The 11,915-nt window shown below is 65.7% G+C and overlaps 1 protein-coding gene across 1 annotated transcript; it reads left to right on the forward strand.

The window, feature by feature from the left end:
* The first annotated feature begins 9,810 nt into the window (after window positions 1-9,810).
* Window positions 9,811-11,621, forward strand: LOC118657366 (mitochondrial carrier homolog 1-like). The gene has a single exon (XM_036311252.1). The coding sequence runs from the start codon at window positions 9,811-9,813 to the stop codon at window positions 10,873-10,875; it is 1,065 nt and encodes a 354-aa protein (XP_036167145.1). The 3' UTR covers window positions 10,876-11,621.
* Window positions 11,622-11,915: the final 294 nt, after the last annotated feature.

The raw sequence follows: 11,915 nt of genomic DNA on the forward strand, positions 1-11,915 counted from the left end.
CCCTGGGACGCTCTGCCTGAGGCTCAGAGGTAGTAGCCACTCCGTATCTGCAGGTCCTTGTTTCTTTTTCTTCTTTTCCTTTTCTTAATGTATTTTTATTGATTTTAGAGAGGAAGGGAGAGGGAGAAAGAGATAGAAACACCAATGATGGGAGAGAATCACCTATCAGCTGCCTCCTGCACGCCCCCTATTGGGGATCGAGCCTGCAACCCCGGCATGTGTCCCGACCAGGAATTGAACCGTGACCTCCTGGTTCATAGGTCAACACGCAACCACTGAGCCACGCCGCTGTGCAGTTCTGTGTTTCTTTAAAGTAGGTTGGCAACCTACTATTATAGCTACTGGGTAATCCTTCGTAAGTCATCTTCTATTTTGTTGATACCTTTATATTTCATCTTTCCTGTTAATACTCCTGTATGGTTTCTCTCTCCTGATTGGACAGTGGGGAAATGGGTTGATTGGTGAGTGCATTGATAGGCTAGTTAGTGAGGTAGTAGGAAGATTGATTAGTGGGCCGCTTGGTTGGCAGATTGGCTGGTTGCTGGGTCGGTTGGTAGTTAGGAGGTTGGTGGGTGGGAGGTGTGGCCTGGTGCAGGGTAACGTGTTGTTGGACTGGTCAGTGGGGTGATGGCTTGTCTGGCGGGTTGGTGACTCGGTGGTTGGCGGACTGACTGGAGGGCTGGTTGGAGGGCTGGTTGGGAGGCTGGGCATTAGGATGTGGGGTTGGCTTCCTGTCAAAGGGATGGACAGGCTCAGGGAGGCCCCTACAGCGAGTCAGTCCCCACCCGGTGCCTCCAGGGGCCTGGCCCACCCCCCATCCAGAGCCACCAGGACCTTTTAAATTGCATCTTTTAAGAATCAGAAAACCATATTTCAGAAGGAAATTGCTTTGCCCCCCCGTCCAGATGGGCTATTTTTACTTGTCTTTTCTCCTTCATAATCTCAGTAAAGAAAGAAATTGTTTCTAAGCTTTTCCCTGCGTTGAGGCCAGTTTCCATCCTTCCTGGGGCCTGGAGGATCTGACAGCGCTCCATCCAGGGCGGGGGGCAGGCACCCGGCTTCCAGCCCAACAGATGGCTCCATTCCAGAGCCCCCAAGTCCAACGCCAGGCCCTGGGGACTGCAGGGGGCGGGGAGACGGGGTCTCGCAGCTACATAGAGCAGGGCCAGTTGGGGCAAAGCTGTGAGGTGGGAGGTTCGCGTGATCTCCAGATGCCCTCCCTCCACCCCCGCCGCCCACACCTAGGTACTCACACTCTGCCACTACTTCTGCCAGTCCCACCTCTGCCAGCCCCCCTTTCCTGCCCTGTGGGCCACACCCTCCAGGTCTGGTTAGTTGCTAGGGGTGCGGTGCTGACAGAGGGAGGGCGAAGTTCAAGGTCGGACGACGTGGGCACCCCTGTGGCACAAGCTGTGTAGCCAGCACCTCCAGCCGCCTCCTTCCACTCTCCCCACCCCCGAGTGTCCCCGGCCCCTGTGCCCCTCCCCCTGCCTCTCCCACACCCATCCTCCTTTTCCTGGCACATTTCCGATGTAGGGGTCCTCCCAGCCACTGTGATGGGGATGAGGGCAAAGGGGTGCCTGGCCTTACCCGGAACGAGGCTGCGAAGTGCAAGGCTGGCTACGGGGATGGGAGGAGGGACTTGTGGGAGGTGGCAGGCTGGTGACAAAAAGTAGGTCTGGGCCCGACCCACGTGGCTCAGTGGTTGAGCGGCGACCTGTGAACCAGGAGGTCACAGTTTGATTCCCGGTCAGGGCACAGGCACGGGTTGCGGGCTCCATCCCCAGTGTGGGGGGTGCAGAAGGCAGCCAATCAGTGATTATCATCATTGTTGTTTCTCTCTCTCTTCCTCTCCCTTCTTCCCTGAAATCAATAAAAATATTTAATAAAAAACGTAGGTCCAGGTCCAGCAATTGCAAGGCTGTAGCTGAACAAACCCCACCAACTCTCATAGAAGGGCCTGTCGGGGCGCGTGGCAGCAGGGACCCCCTGAGCAAGGGGTCTGCCGCCCTCCCGCTCTGCAGGAAGGCCCCTGGGTGGCTTGGCCCCCTCCATCAGAACTCGCCCCCCCCTCCCACCCCCACCTCCCCCACCCCCCCACCCCCGTGCATTCATCATAAGCAGTGACCCACACACGTCCTGCGGCCGAAGGCTGTGACGCAGCGGAGCGGACCCTGAGACTAGACGGGAACTGCGCCGTGGCATCAAAGTGCAGGTGGGCCTCGCCGTCCGCTGTGAGAGTGAGAGGGTGGCCCATGGGCGGCAGAAGGAGGGCGCAGGTGGCGCAGACACAGAGAGAGGAGCCTGAGGGTTCATAAAGAGACCAAGAGAAGCCTGGGCCCCCACACCTCCCCAGGTCTTGGGCCAGGCCACTGGGAACTCCAGTGCTGGCCATGAACTTCCCTTTCCTGTTCAAAACAATCAAGTCGAAGGGAGAAGAAAAGTAGAGAGCCTGGCTGGTGTGGCTCAGTGGTTGAGCGTCATCCCATTCACCCACAGGTCCCGGGTTCGATTCCCGGTTAAAGCACATGCCCAGGTTGCAGGCTCGGTCCCCAGGAGGAAGCGTGCAGGAAGCAGCCAGTCAGTGATTCTCTCTCATCACTGATGTTTCGCCCTCTCCCTCTCCCTTCCTCTCTGAAATCAATTTTTTAAAAAATATTGACTAAATCAATGTTTGAGCACCAGTGGCTGACACAGGCTCAGGAGTTTCCGGCGCTTGGGCCTGAGATAGAAATCCCCCCGGGCGGTCCTGAGTGGGGCGCGGAGTGCGTGCGGGAGCCGTCCGCCCCACGGCACTTATGGACTCGTCCTCCGACGCGCCGCAACCGCAGCCGCCGGCCTGGGCCAGGGCACAGCAGCCCAGGGCGGCCCGGCACCCGGCACCCCAGTCTGCCAACCAGGGCAGCTCCTCCAGGGCGGCAGCAGCGGGGTCCGCGTGAGCCGGCGCCCGCCCGAGTGCCACACAGGCTCACACACACATGCACTCGTGTTCCCGCGCGCACACCTCAGCGGTGGCTCCGGACAGGTGCAGGTCAGGCCCCTCTTCCTCCTTGCAGACGCCCGGCCTGTCCAGAGGAGGGCGTAGCCTTTCATGGCTCAGAGCCTTCCCTGAGGACCTGAACGGAGCCGGGACCCTCCCCGGAACACACACACACACATGTGTGCACACCCATTCTCACACTCGGCCCTTCTGTTCCAGGAGTTCCTGCCCCTCTGGGGGCACCCACACACCCTGGTGAGCCCCGGGATGGGTCCCGTCAGGGCGCCCCCCACTCCAAGTCCAGCCTCTGAGGCCCTCGGGAGCCTGAGGGCTGGGGGGAAGTGAGGGTTGGGAGCAGGTGGGAGGGGAGGGCAGGGAGCAGGTGGGAGGGGAGGGCTGGGAAGAGGGGGAGGGGAGGGCTGGGAGGGGGGGGAGGGGAGGGCTGGGGACAGGGGGAGGGGAGGGCTGGGAACAGGTGGGAGGGGAGGGCTGGGAAGAGGGGGAGGGGAGGGCTGGGAACAGGTGGGAGGGGAGGGCTGGAACAGGTGGGAGGGGAGGGCTGGGAACAGGTGGGAGGGGAGGGCTGGGAACAGGTGGGAGGGGAGGGATGGGAGCAGGTGGGAGGGGAGGGCTGGGAAGAGGGGGAGGGGAGGGCTGGGAACAGGTGGGAGGGGAGGGCTGGAAACAGGGGGAGGGGACGGCTGGGAGCAGGTGGGAGGGGAGGGCTGGGAACAGGGGGAGGGGAGGGCTGGGAACAGGTGGGAGGGGAGGGCTGGAAACAGGGGGAGGGGACGGATGGGAGCAGGTGGGAGGGGAGGGCTGGGAACAGGTGGGAGGGGAGGGCTGGGAGCAGGTGGGAGGGGAGGGCTGGGAACAGGGGAAGGGGAGGGCTGGGAACAGGTGAGAGGGGAGGGCTGGGAACAGGGGGAGGGGAGGGCTGGGAACAGGGGGAGGGGAGGGCTGGGAACAGGGGGAGGGGAGGGCTGGGAACAGGTGGGAGGGGAGGGCTGGGAACAGGGGGAGGGGAGGGCTGGGAACAGGTGGGAGGGAGGGCTGGGAACAGGGGGAGGGGAGGGCTGGGAGCAGGTGGGAGGGGAGGGCTGGGAACAGGGGTAGGGGAGGGCTGGGAACAGGTGGGAGGGGAGGGCTGGAAACAGGGGGAGGGACGGCTGGGAGCAGGTGGGAGGGGAGGGCTGGGAGCAGGTGGGAGGGGAGGGCTGGGAACAGGGGGAGGGGAGGGCTGGAAACAGGGGGAGGGGACGGCTGGGAGCAGGTGGGAGGGGAGGGCTGGGAACAGGGGGAGGGGAGGGCTGGGAACAGGTGGGAGGGGAGGGCTGGGAACAGGGGGAGGGGAGGGCTTGGAACAGGGGGAGGGGAGGGCTGGGAACAGGGGGAGGGGAGGGCTGGGAACAGGTGGGAGGGGAGGGCTGGAACAGGGGAAGGGGAGGGCTGGGAAAGGTGGGAGGGGAGGGCTGGGAACAGGGGAAGGGGAGGGCTGGGAACAGGGGAGGGGAGGGCTGGGAACAGGTGGAGGGGAGGCTGGGAACAGGGGAAGGGGAGGGCTGGGAACAGGTGGGAGGGGAGGGCTGGGAACAGGGGAAGGGAGGGCTGGGAACAGGTGGGAGGGGAGGGCTGGGAACAGGGGAAGGGGAGGGCTGGGAACAGGGGAAGGGGAGGGCTGGGAACAGGTGGGAGGGGAGGGCTGGGAACAGGGGAAGGGGAGGGCTGGGAACAGGTGGGAGGGGAGGCTGGGAACAGGGGGAGGGAGGGCTGGGAACAGGTGGGAGGGGAGGGCTGGGAACAGGTGGGAGGGGAGGGCTGGGAACAGGGGGAGGGGAGGGCTGGGAACAGGTGGGAGGGAGGGCTGGAACAGGGGGAGGGGAGGGCTGGGAACAGGTGGGAGGGGAGGGCTGGGAACAGGGGGAGGGGAGGGCTGGGAGCAGGTGGGAGGGGAGGGCTGGGAACAGGGAAGGGGAGGGCTGGGAGCAGGTGGGAGGGGAGGGCTGGGAGCAGGTGGGAGGGGAGGGCTGGGAACAGGTGGAGGGGAGGGCTGGGAGCAGGTGGGAGGGGAGGGCTGGGAACAGGGGGAGGGGAGGGCTGGGAACAGGTGTGAGGGGAGGGCTGGGAGCAGGTGGGAGGGGAGGGCTGGGAGCAGGTGGGAGGGGAGGGCTGGGAACAGGGGGAGGGGAGGGCTGGAACAGGGGGAGGGGAGGGCTGGGAACAGGTGGGAGTGGAGGGCTGGGAGCAGGTGGGAAGGGAGGGCTGGGAGCAGGTGGGAGGGGAGGGCTGGGAACAGGGGGAGGGGAGGGCTGGGAACAGGGGAAGGGGAGGGCTGGGAACAGGTGGGAGGGGAGGGCTGGGAACAGGGGAGGGGAGGGCTGGAACAGGGGGAGGGGAGGGCTGGGAAACAGGGGAGGGGAGGGCTGGGAACAGGTGGAGGGGAGGGCTGGGAACCGGGGAGGGAGGGCTGGAACAGGTGGGAGGGGAGGGCTGGAACAGGGGGAGGGGAGGGCTGGGAGCAGGTGGGAGGGGAGGGCTGGGAACAGGGGAAGGGGGGGGGCTGGGAAGCAGGTGGGAGGGGAGGGCTGGGACAGGTGGGAGGGGAGGGCTGGGAACAGGTGGAGGGGAGGGCGGGGAGCAGGTGGGAGGGGAGGGCTGGGAACAGGGGGAGGGAGGGCTGGGAACAGGTGGGAGGGGAGGGCTGGGAGCAGGTGGGAGGGGAGGGCTGGGAACAGGGGGAGGGAGGGCTGGAAACAGGTGGGAGGGGAGGGCTGGGAGCAGGTGGGAGGGGAGGGCTGGGAACAGGGGGAGGGGAGGGCTGGGAACAGGTGGGAGGGGAGGGCTGGGAACAGGGGGAGGGGAGGGCTGGGAACAGGGGAGGGGAGGGCTGGGAGCAGGTGGGAGGGGAGGGCTGGGAGCAGGTGGAAGGGGAGGGCTGGGAACAGGTGGAGGGGAGGGCGGGAGCAGGTGGGAGGGGAGAGCTGGGAGCAGGTGGGAGGGGAGAGCTGGGAGGAGGTGGGAGGGGAGAGCTGGAAAGGTGGAGGGGAGGGCTGGGAACAGGTGGGAGGGGAGGAGCTGGGAAGGGGGAGGGGAGGCTGGGAACAGGTGGGAGGGAGGGCTGGGAACAGGTGGGAGGGGAGGGCTGGGAACAGGTGGGAGGGGAGGGCTGGGGGAGGTGGGAGGGGAGGGCTGGGAACAGGTGGGAGGGGAGAGCTGGGAGGAGGTGCGAGGGGAGGGCAGGGAAAGGGGAAGGTGAGGGCTGGGAGCACCTGTGAGGGGAGGGCTGTGAAAGGGGGAGGTGAGGGCTGGGAGCAGGTGGGAGGGGAGGGCTGGGAACAGGGGAGGGGAGGGCTGGGAGCAGGTGGGAGGGAAGGGCTGGGAGCAGGGGGAGGGGAGGGCTGGGAGCACGGGAGGGGAGGGCTGGGAAAGGGGGAGGGGAGGGCTGGGAGCAGGTGGGAGGGGGAGGGCTGGGAACAGGGGGAGGGGAGGGCTGGAGCAGGTGGGAGGGGAGGCTGGGAACAGGGGGAGGGGAGGGCTGGGAACAGGTGGGAGGGGAGGGCTGGGAAAAGGGGAGGGGAGGGCTGGGAGCAGGTAGGAGGGGAGGGCTGGGAGCAGGGGGAGGGGAGGGCTGGGAGCAGGGGGAGGGGAGGGCTGGGAACAGGGGGAGGGGGGGGCTGGGAACAGGTGGGAGGGGAGGGCTGGGAACAGGTGGAGGGGAGGGCTGGGAGCGGTGGGAGGAGTGAACGGGCTGGGAGCGGTGGGAGGGGAGGGCTGGGAACAGGGCTGGGGTGGAGGGAGGGGAGGGCTGGGAAGGGTGGGAGGGGAGGGAGCTGGGAACAGGGGGAGGGGAGGGCTGGGAACAGGTGGGAGGGGAGGGCTGGGAACAGGGGGAGGGGAGGGCTGGGAGCAGGTGGGAGGGGAGGGCTGGGAACAGGGGGAAGGGAGGCTGGGACGGTGGGAGGGGCGGGCTGGGAGCAGGGGGAGGGAGGGCTGGGAACAGGTGGGAGGGGGGAGGGCTGGGAGCAGGTGGGAAGGGAACAGGGGGAGGGGAGGGCTGGGAGCAGGTGGGAGGGGAGGGCTGGGAACAGGGGAAGGGGAGGGCTGGGAGCAGGTGGGAGGGAGGGCTGGGAGCAGGTGGGAGGGGAGGGCTGGGAACAGGTGGGAGGGGAGGGCTGGGAGCAGGTGGGAGGGGAGGGCTGGGAACAGGGGGAGGGGAGGGCTGGGAACAGGTGGGAGGGGAGGGCTGGGAGCAGGTGGGAGGGGAGGGCTGGGAACAGGGGGAGGGGAGGGCTGGAAACAGGTGGGAGGGGAGGGCTGGGAGCAGGTGGGATGGGAGGGCTGGGAACAGGGGGAGGGGAGGGCTGGGAACAGGTGGGAGGGGAGGGCTGGGAACAGGGGGAGGGGAGGGCTGGGAACAGGGGGAGGGGAGGGCTGGGAGCAGGTGGGAGGGGAGGGCTGGGAGCAGGTGGAAGGGGAGGGCTGGGAACAGGTGGGAGGGGAGAGCTGGGAGCAGGTGGGAGGGGAGGGCTGGGAGCAGGTGGGAGGGGAGGGCTGGGAACAGGTGGGAGGGGAGGGCTGGGAACAGGTGCGAGGGGAGAGCTGGGAAAGGGGGAGGTGATGGCTGGGAGCAGGTGGGAGGGGAGAGCTGGGAACAGGTGGGAGGGGAGGGCTGGGAACAGGGGGTGGGGAGGGCTGAGAGCAGGGCGAGTGGAGGGCTGGGAACAGGGGGAGGGGAGGGCTGGGAGCAGGGGGAGGGGAGGGCTGGGAACAGGTGGGAGGGGAGGGCTGGGAACAGGGGGTGGGGAGGGCTGGGAACAGGGGGAGGGGAGGGCTGGGAACAGGTGGGAGGGGAGGGCTGGGAGCAGGGGGAGGGGAGGGCTGGGAGCAGGGGGAGGGGAGGGCTGGGAGCAGGGGAGGGGAGTGCTGGGAACAGGGGGAGGGGAGGGCTGGGAACAGGTGGGAGGGGAGGGCTGGGAGCAGGGGGAGGGGAGGGCTGGGAACAGGGGGAGGTGCACCTGGCCTCTGACCGCCAGGCACCGCTGCTCTCACTCAGCTGCTCCTACCCCACCTGGGGAGGCAAGAGGGAGCAGCCTCTGGGTCCAGGAGGGGGAGGAAGTGAGCACCTGCTCTTACTGCCTCCAGGAGGCTCCGCACTACCACCCCCTCCCCCCCCCACACACACACCGCTACTGACACCCGCACTGTCCCAGGTCCCGCACCAGCGCCCTCGCTTCAGATGCTGAGCTGAGCTCCCTGCACCTTGGCCACTGCCCGCTGCTGTCCAGCTCACCTCTCAGCCAGGTCCAGATCCAGGCCCAACGATGGCACTGGCACAGGCCACGGGCAGCCTGTGACGCCCCCAAGCTGGCCACCGTGCCAGCCTGCCAGACCCAGGTGCCAGGCAGAAGCCGGGAGCAGGGAGCAGGGGCTGGCGGGCAGAGCAGGGATGAGGTATTGATGCCAGGTCCGGCGAAGCGAGAGGGCCGCTTGCCCCGGAGTGAGAGCCGCTGGGAAGCAGAGCTGGGCCGAGGTTAGCCGGGGAGTGCCTGCCCCGCGCCGTGAGGAGGGAGCACTGACGCCCTCGCAGCCGCTGCCCCGCTGCAGACCAAAGGGGCCGGCAGAGGGCCTCGGTGCCAGGCAGGCAGCGGGCAGAGGCAGGACCTGGGCAGAGCAGCAGCTCCGAGCCCCGGATGGCAGGGAGGGAGGGGCAGAGGCGGCCGACCAGCCGGGGCCTCTGTGCCCACGCCTGTCGGGACCCCACCAGATAGCAGCCTCCCTGGCAGATGGGCAGCAGAGACCAGACACTGGGGAGTGAGCACCGCCACGCGGGCTCCCCGCGGCTGGCAGGGTCTCAGGGCCACTGGGTCCTCTCCTGCTGCCTCACCCGCCTGGGCCAGGGGGTGTCTCTCCCACTGGACAGATGACAAAGTCGAGGTTCAGCGCTGGGCCAGGGTCACCCCAAGGGCCAGAGGCAGAGCCAGGAGTGGGCCCTGATCTGAGCCAGGGTCCTGGCTGGTGTGTCCTGCCCACGGCGAGAAGCCAGGAGCCCAGGTCCCGGGCCGAGCCCACCCCTCCCCAGGGCACCCAGAAGGTGCCCGGGTCTAACCAAACCTTCTGGCTGCCTGCTTCCAGCCCTCCCCTCACCTGTGCCCGGGGCGGGGGTGGGGCACACGGTTGGTGGTCGTCTTCAGCCCAGAAATCCTCACGGCTTCTCTGGATTCTTTCTGCCAGGAGATGAGACATGGCCAAAGGCTGACTGGGGAGGCGCGCGCGCGCACACACACACACACACACACACACATGTGCACGCACGTGCATGCACACACGCACACACACTCACATACACGCATGCACGCACACATGTGCGCGCGCACGCACATATTCACACACACACACACACACACACACACACACACACACGCCAGCACTTGCCCCCGAGGCAGGGGCGCCTGTGGGAGTGGTTCTCCGAGAACAGGCAGGGAGCCCTGTCTGCCATTTCTGTGGCTGCAGCGCCACCTTCGTGCTGGACCCGGCGTAGCAGGCAGGGGCTGCCATCGAAACCCTCCAGACCCGGGCCTCGCTCATGCACCGCAAACCCCTCCTCAGCTCCTGCTGCGTGACAGGCCCGCCATGGGACTGGGCCTCCGGCCAGGACAGAGGACGGGAGCCTGCGCCCAGGCACTCCCCCTGCAGCGGGGAAACGGAGAACCAGGCCAACACGCTGGCCGCACGGCTCAGTAGTTGTGGGCTCGATCCCCAGTAGGGGGCGTGCAGGAGGCAGCCAATCCATGATTCAAAACAATAAAAATATATTTTAAAAAATAAGGGGGATGGCGGGAGCCGGAGCAGGAGCCGGAGCGCGCGGCGGAGCGGCGGCGGGGGTGGAGGCCCGGGCTCGCGACCCGCCGCCCGCGCACCGCGCACACCCGCGCCACCCCCGGCCCGCGGCGCAGCCCTCGGCGCGCAGGATGGACGGCGGCTCCGGGGGCTTGGGCTCTGGGGACAACGCCCCGACCACCGAGGCCCTCTTCGTGGCACTGGGCGCGGGCGTGACGGCGCTCAGCCACCCGCTGCTCTACGTGAAACTGCTCATCCAGGTGGGCCATGAGCCGATGCCCCCCACCGTTGGGACCAATGTGCTGGGGAGGAAGGTCCTCTATCTGCCGAGCTTCTTCACCTACGCTAAGTACATTGTGCAAGTGGATGGGAAGATCGGGCTGTTCCGAGGCCTAAGCCCCCGACTGATGTCCAACGCCCTCTCCACCGTGACCCGGGGCAGCATGAAGAAGGTTTTCCCTCCGGATGAGATCGAGCAGGTGTCCAACAAGGACGACATGAAGACCTCTCTGAGGAAGGTGGTGAAGGAGACCTCCTACGAGATGATGATGCAGTGCGTGTCTCGCATGCTGGCCCACCCCCTGCATGTCATCTCAATGCGCTGCATGGTTCAGTTTGTGGGACGGGAGGCCAAGTACAGCGGCGTGCTGAGCTCCATTGGGAAGATTTTCAAAGAGGAGGGGTTTCTGGGATTCTTTGTTGGCTTAATCCCTCACCTCCTGGGAGATGTGGTTTTCTTGTGGGGCTGTAACCTGCTGGCCCACTTCATCAATGCCTACCTGGTGGATGACAGCTTCAGCCAGGCCCTGGCCATCCGCAGCTACACCAAGTTTGTGATGGGGATTGCAGTGAGCATGCTGACCTACCCCTTTCTGCTGGTCGGTGACCTCATGGCTGTGAACAACTGTGGGCTGCAGGCCGGGCTCCCTCCCTACTCCCCCGTGTTCAAGTCCTGGATTCACTGCTGGAAGTACCTGAGCATGCAGGGCCAGCTCTTCCGCGGCTCCAGCCTCCTTTTCCGCCGGGTGTCATCAGGATCGTCCTTTGCCCTGGAGTAACCCGAATCACTAAAAGCCGCGGCTCAGCCTGGCCCTCAGCCTGGCCCCCGCGGGTGGGGCCTGACCAGCTCGGGCCCTTGTAAGACAACTCCAACCCAGCAACACCTAGATGTGCTGCAGCCCAGCTGGGCTTCGGCGTCCATGTTTGCCCTGTGTCTGTCCAGAAGCAGGGTTGAGTGGGGTGAGGCTGCACCCAGGGCCCGGTCACCTGTTAGGCCTGGGGAGGTGGGGCGGGGCTGGAGAGCGGGGCAGCATCCCCTTGCTTCGAACTTGTACCAGGTCTGCTTGTTGCGGGTCAGAGGCTGCAGAGGCCCAGGTCGGATGGGAAACGGCTCTTGAGGTCAGGTCCCACCCCACTCACCCCAGTCAGCCCCAGCTCCCCCTGCAGCTCAGCTGGGAGCACCGCTCTCCTGCTTGTAAATAGGGCGTGATCCCCCGCCATGAGGCCACCCACCGTCATGCCCAGGCCTGTGCTAGAAGTCGTGGCTGATTCTGCCTTTGTTTTCTCAACACTACTTCCCGATGGGAAGGCAGCACCTTCTGAAAGGGAAATCACGTAGCTGCTCAGAATGAGTCCCTCATCGAATGCGCACCTGCTTAATGGTGACGGCGTGTGCGGGATCTGGTTCCCTGTGCACTTGTGAACACTCAGAAGTTAGGCAGGTCAGTGCCTCTAGTCCTACCCAGTTTAAAAGTCCCTGATACGATTGGACCGTTTCTTCCTCAAATAAATGTACTGGTGGTGATTTGGAAAAAAAAAATAAAATAAAAAAAAATAATAATAAACAAGGCCAACCCCGTGTAGCAGTGTGCTAGCAGGGGGAGCGCCCAGGAGAGGGGGGCGGTCTTAGACAGGTGGGTGAGCTGTGGCTGCACCAAGGCGGTGACATTGGGTCAAGCCTGGAAGGAGAAGAGAACACTCCAGACCAGGGGTGGGCAAACTTTTTGACTCGAGGGCCACAATGGGTTCTTAAACTGGACCGGAGGGCCGGAACAAAAGCATGGATGGAGTGTTTGTGTGAACTAATATAAATTCAAAG

The sequence above is a fragment of the Myotis myotis genome, unplaced genomic scaffold (assembly GCF_014108235.1).
Source record: "Myotis myotis isolate mMyoMyo1 unplaced genomic scaffold, mMyoMyo1.p scaffold_m19_p_53, whole genome shotgun sequence".
In the NCBI taxonomy this organism is placed as follows: domain Eukaryota; kingdom Metazoa; phylum Chordata; class Mammalia; order Chiroptera; family Vespertilionidae; genus Myotis; species Myotis myotis.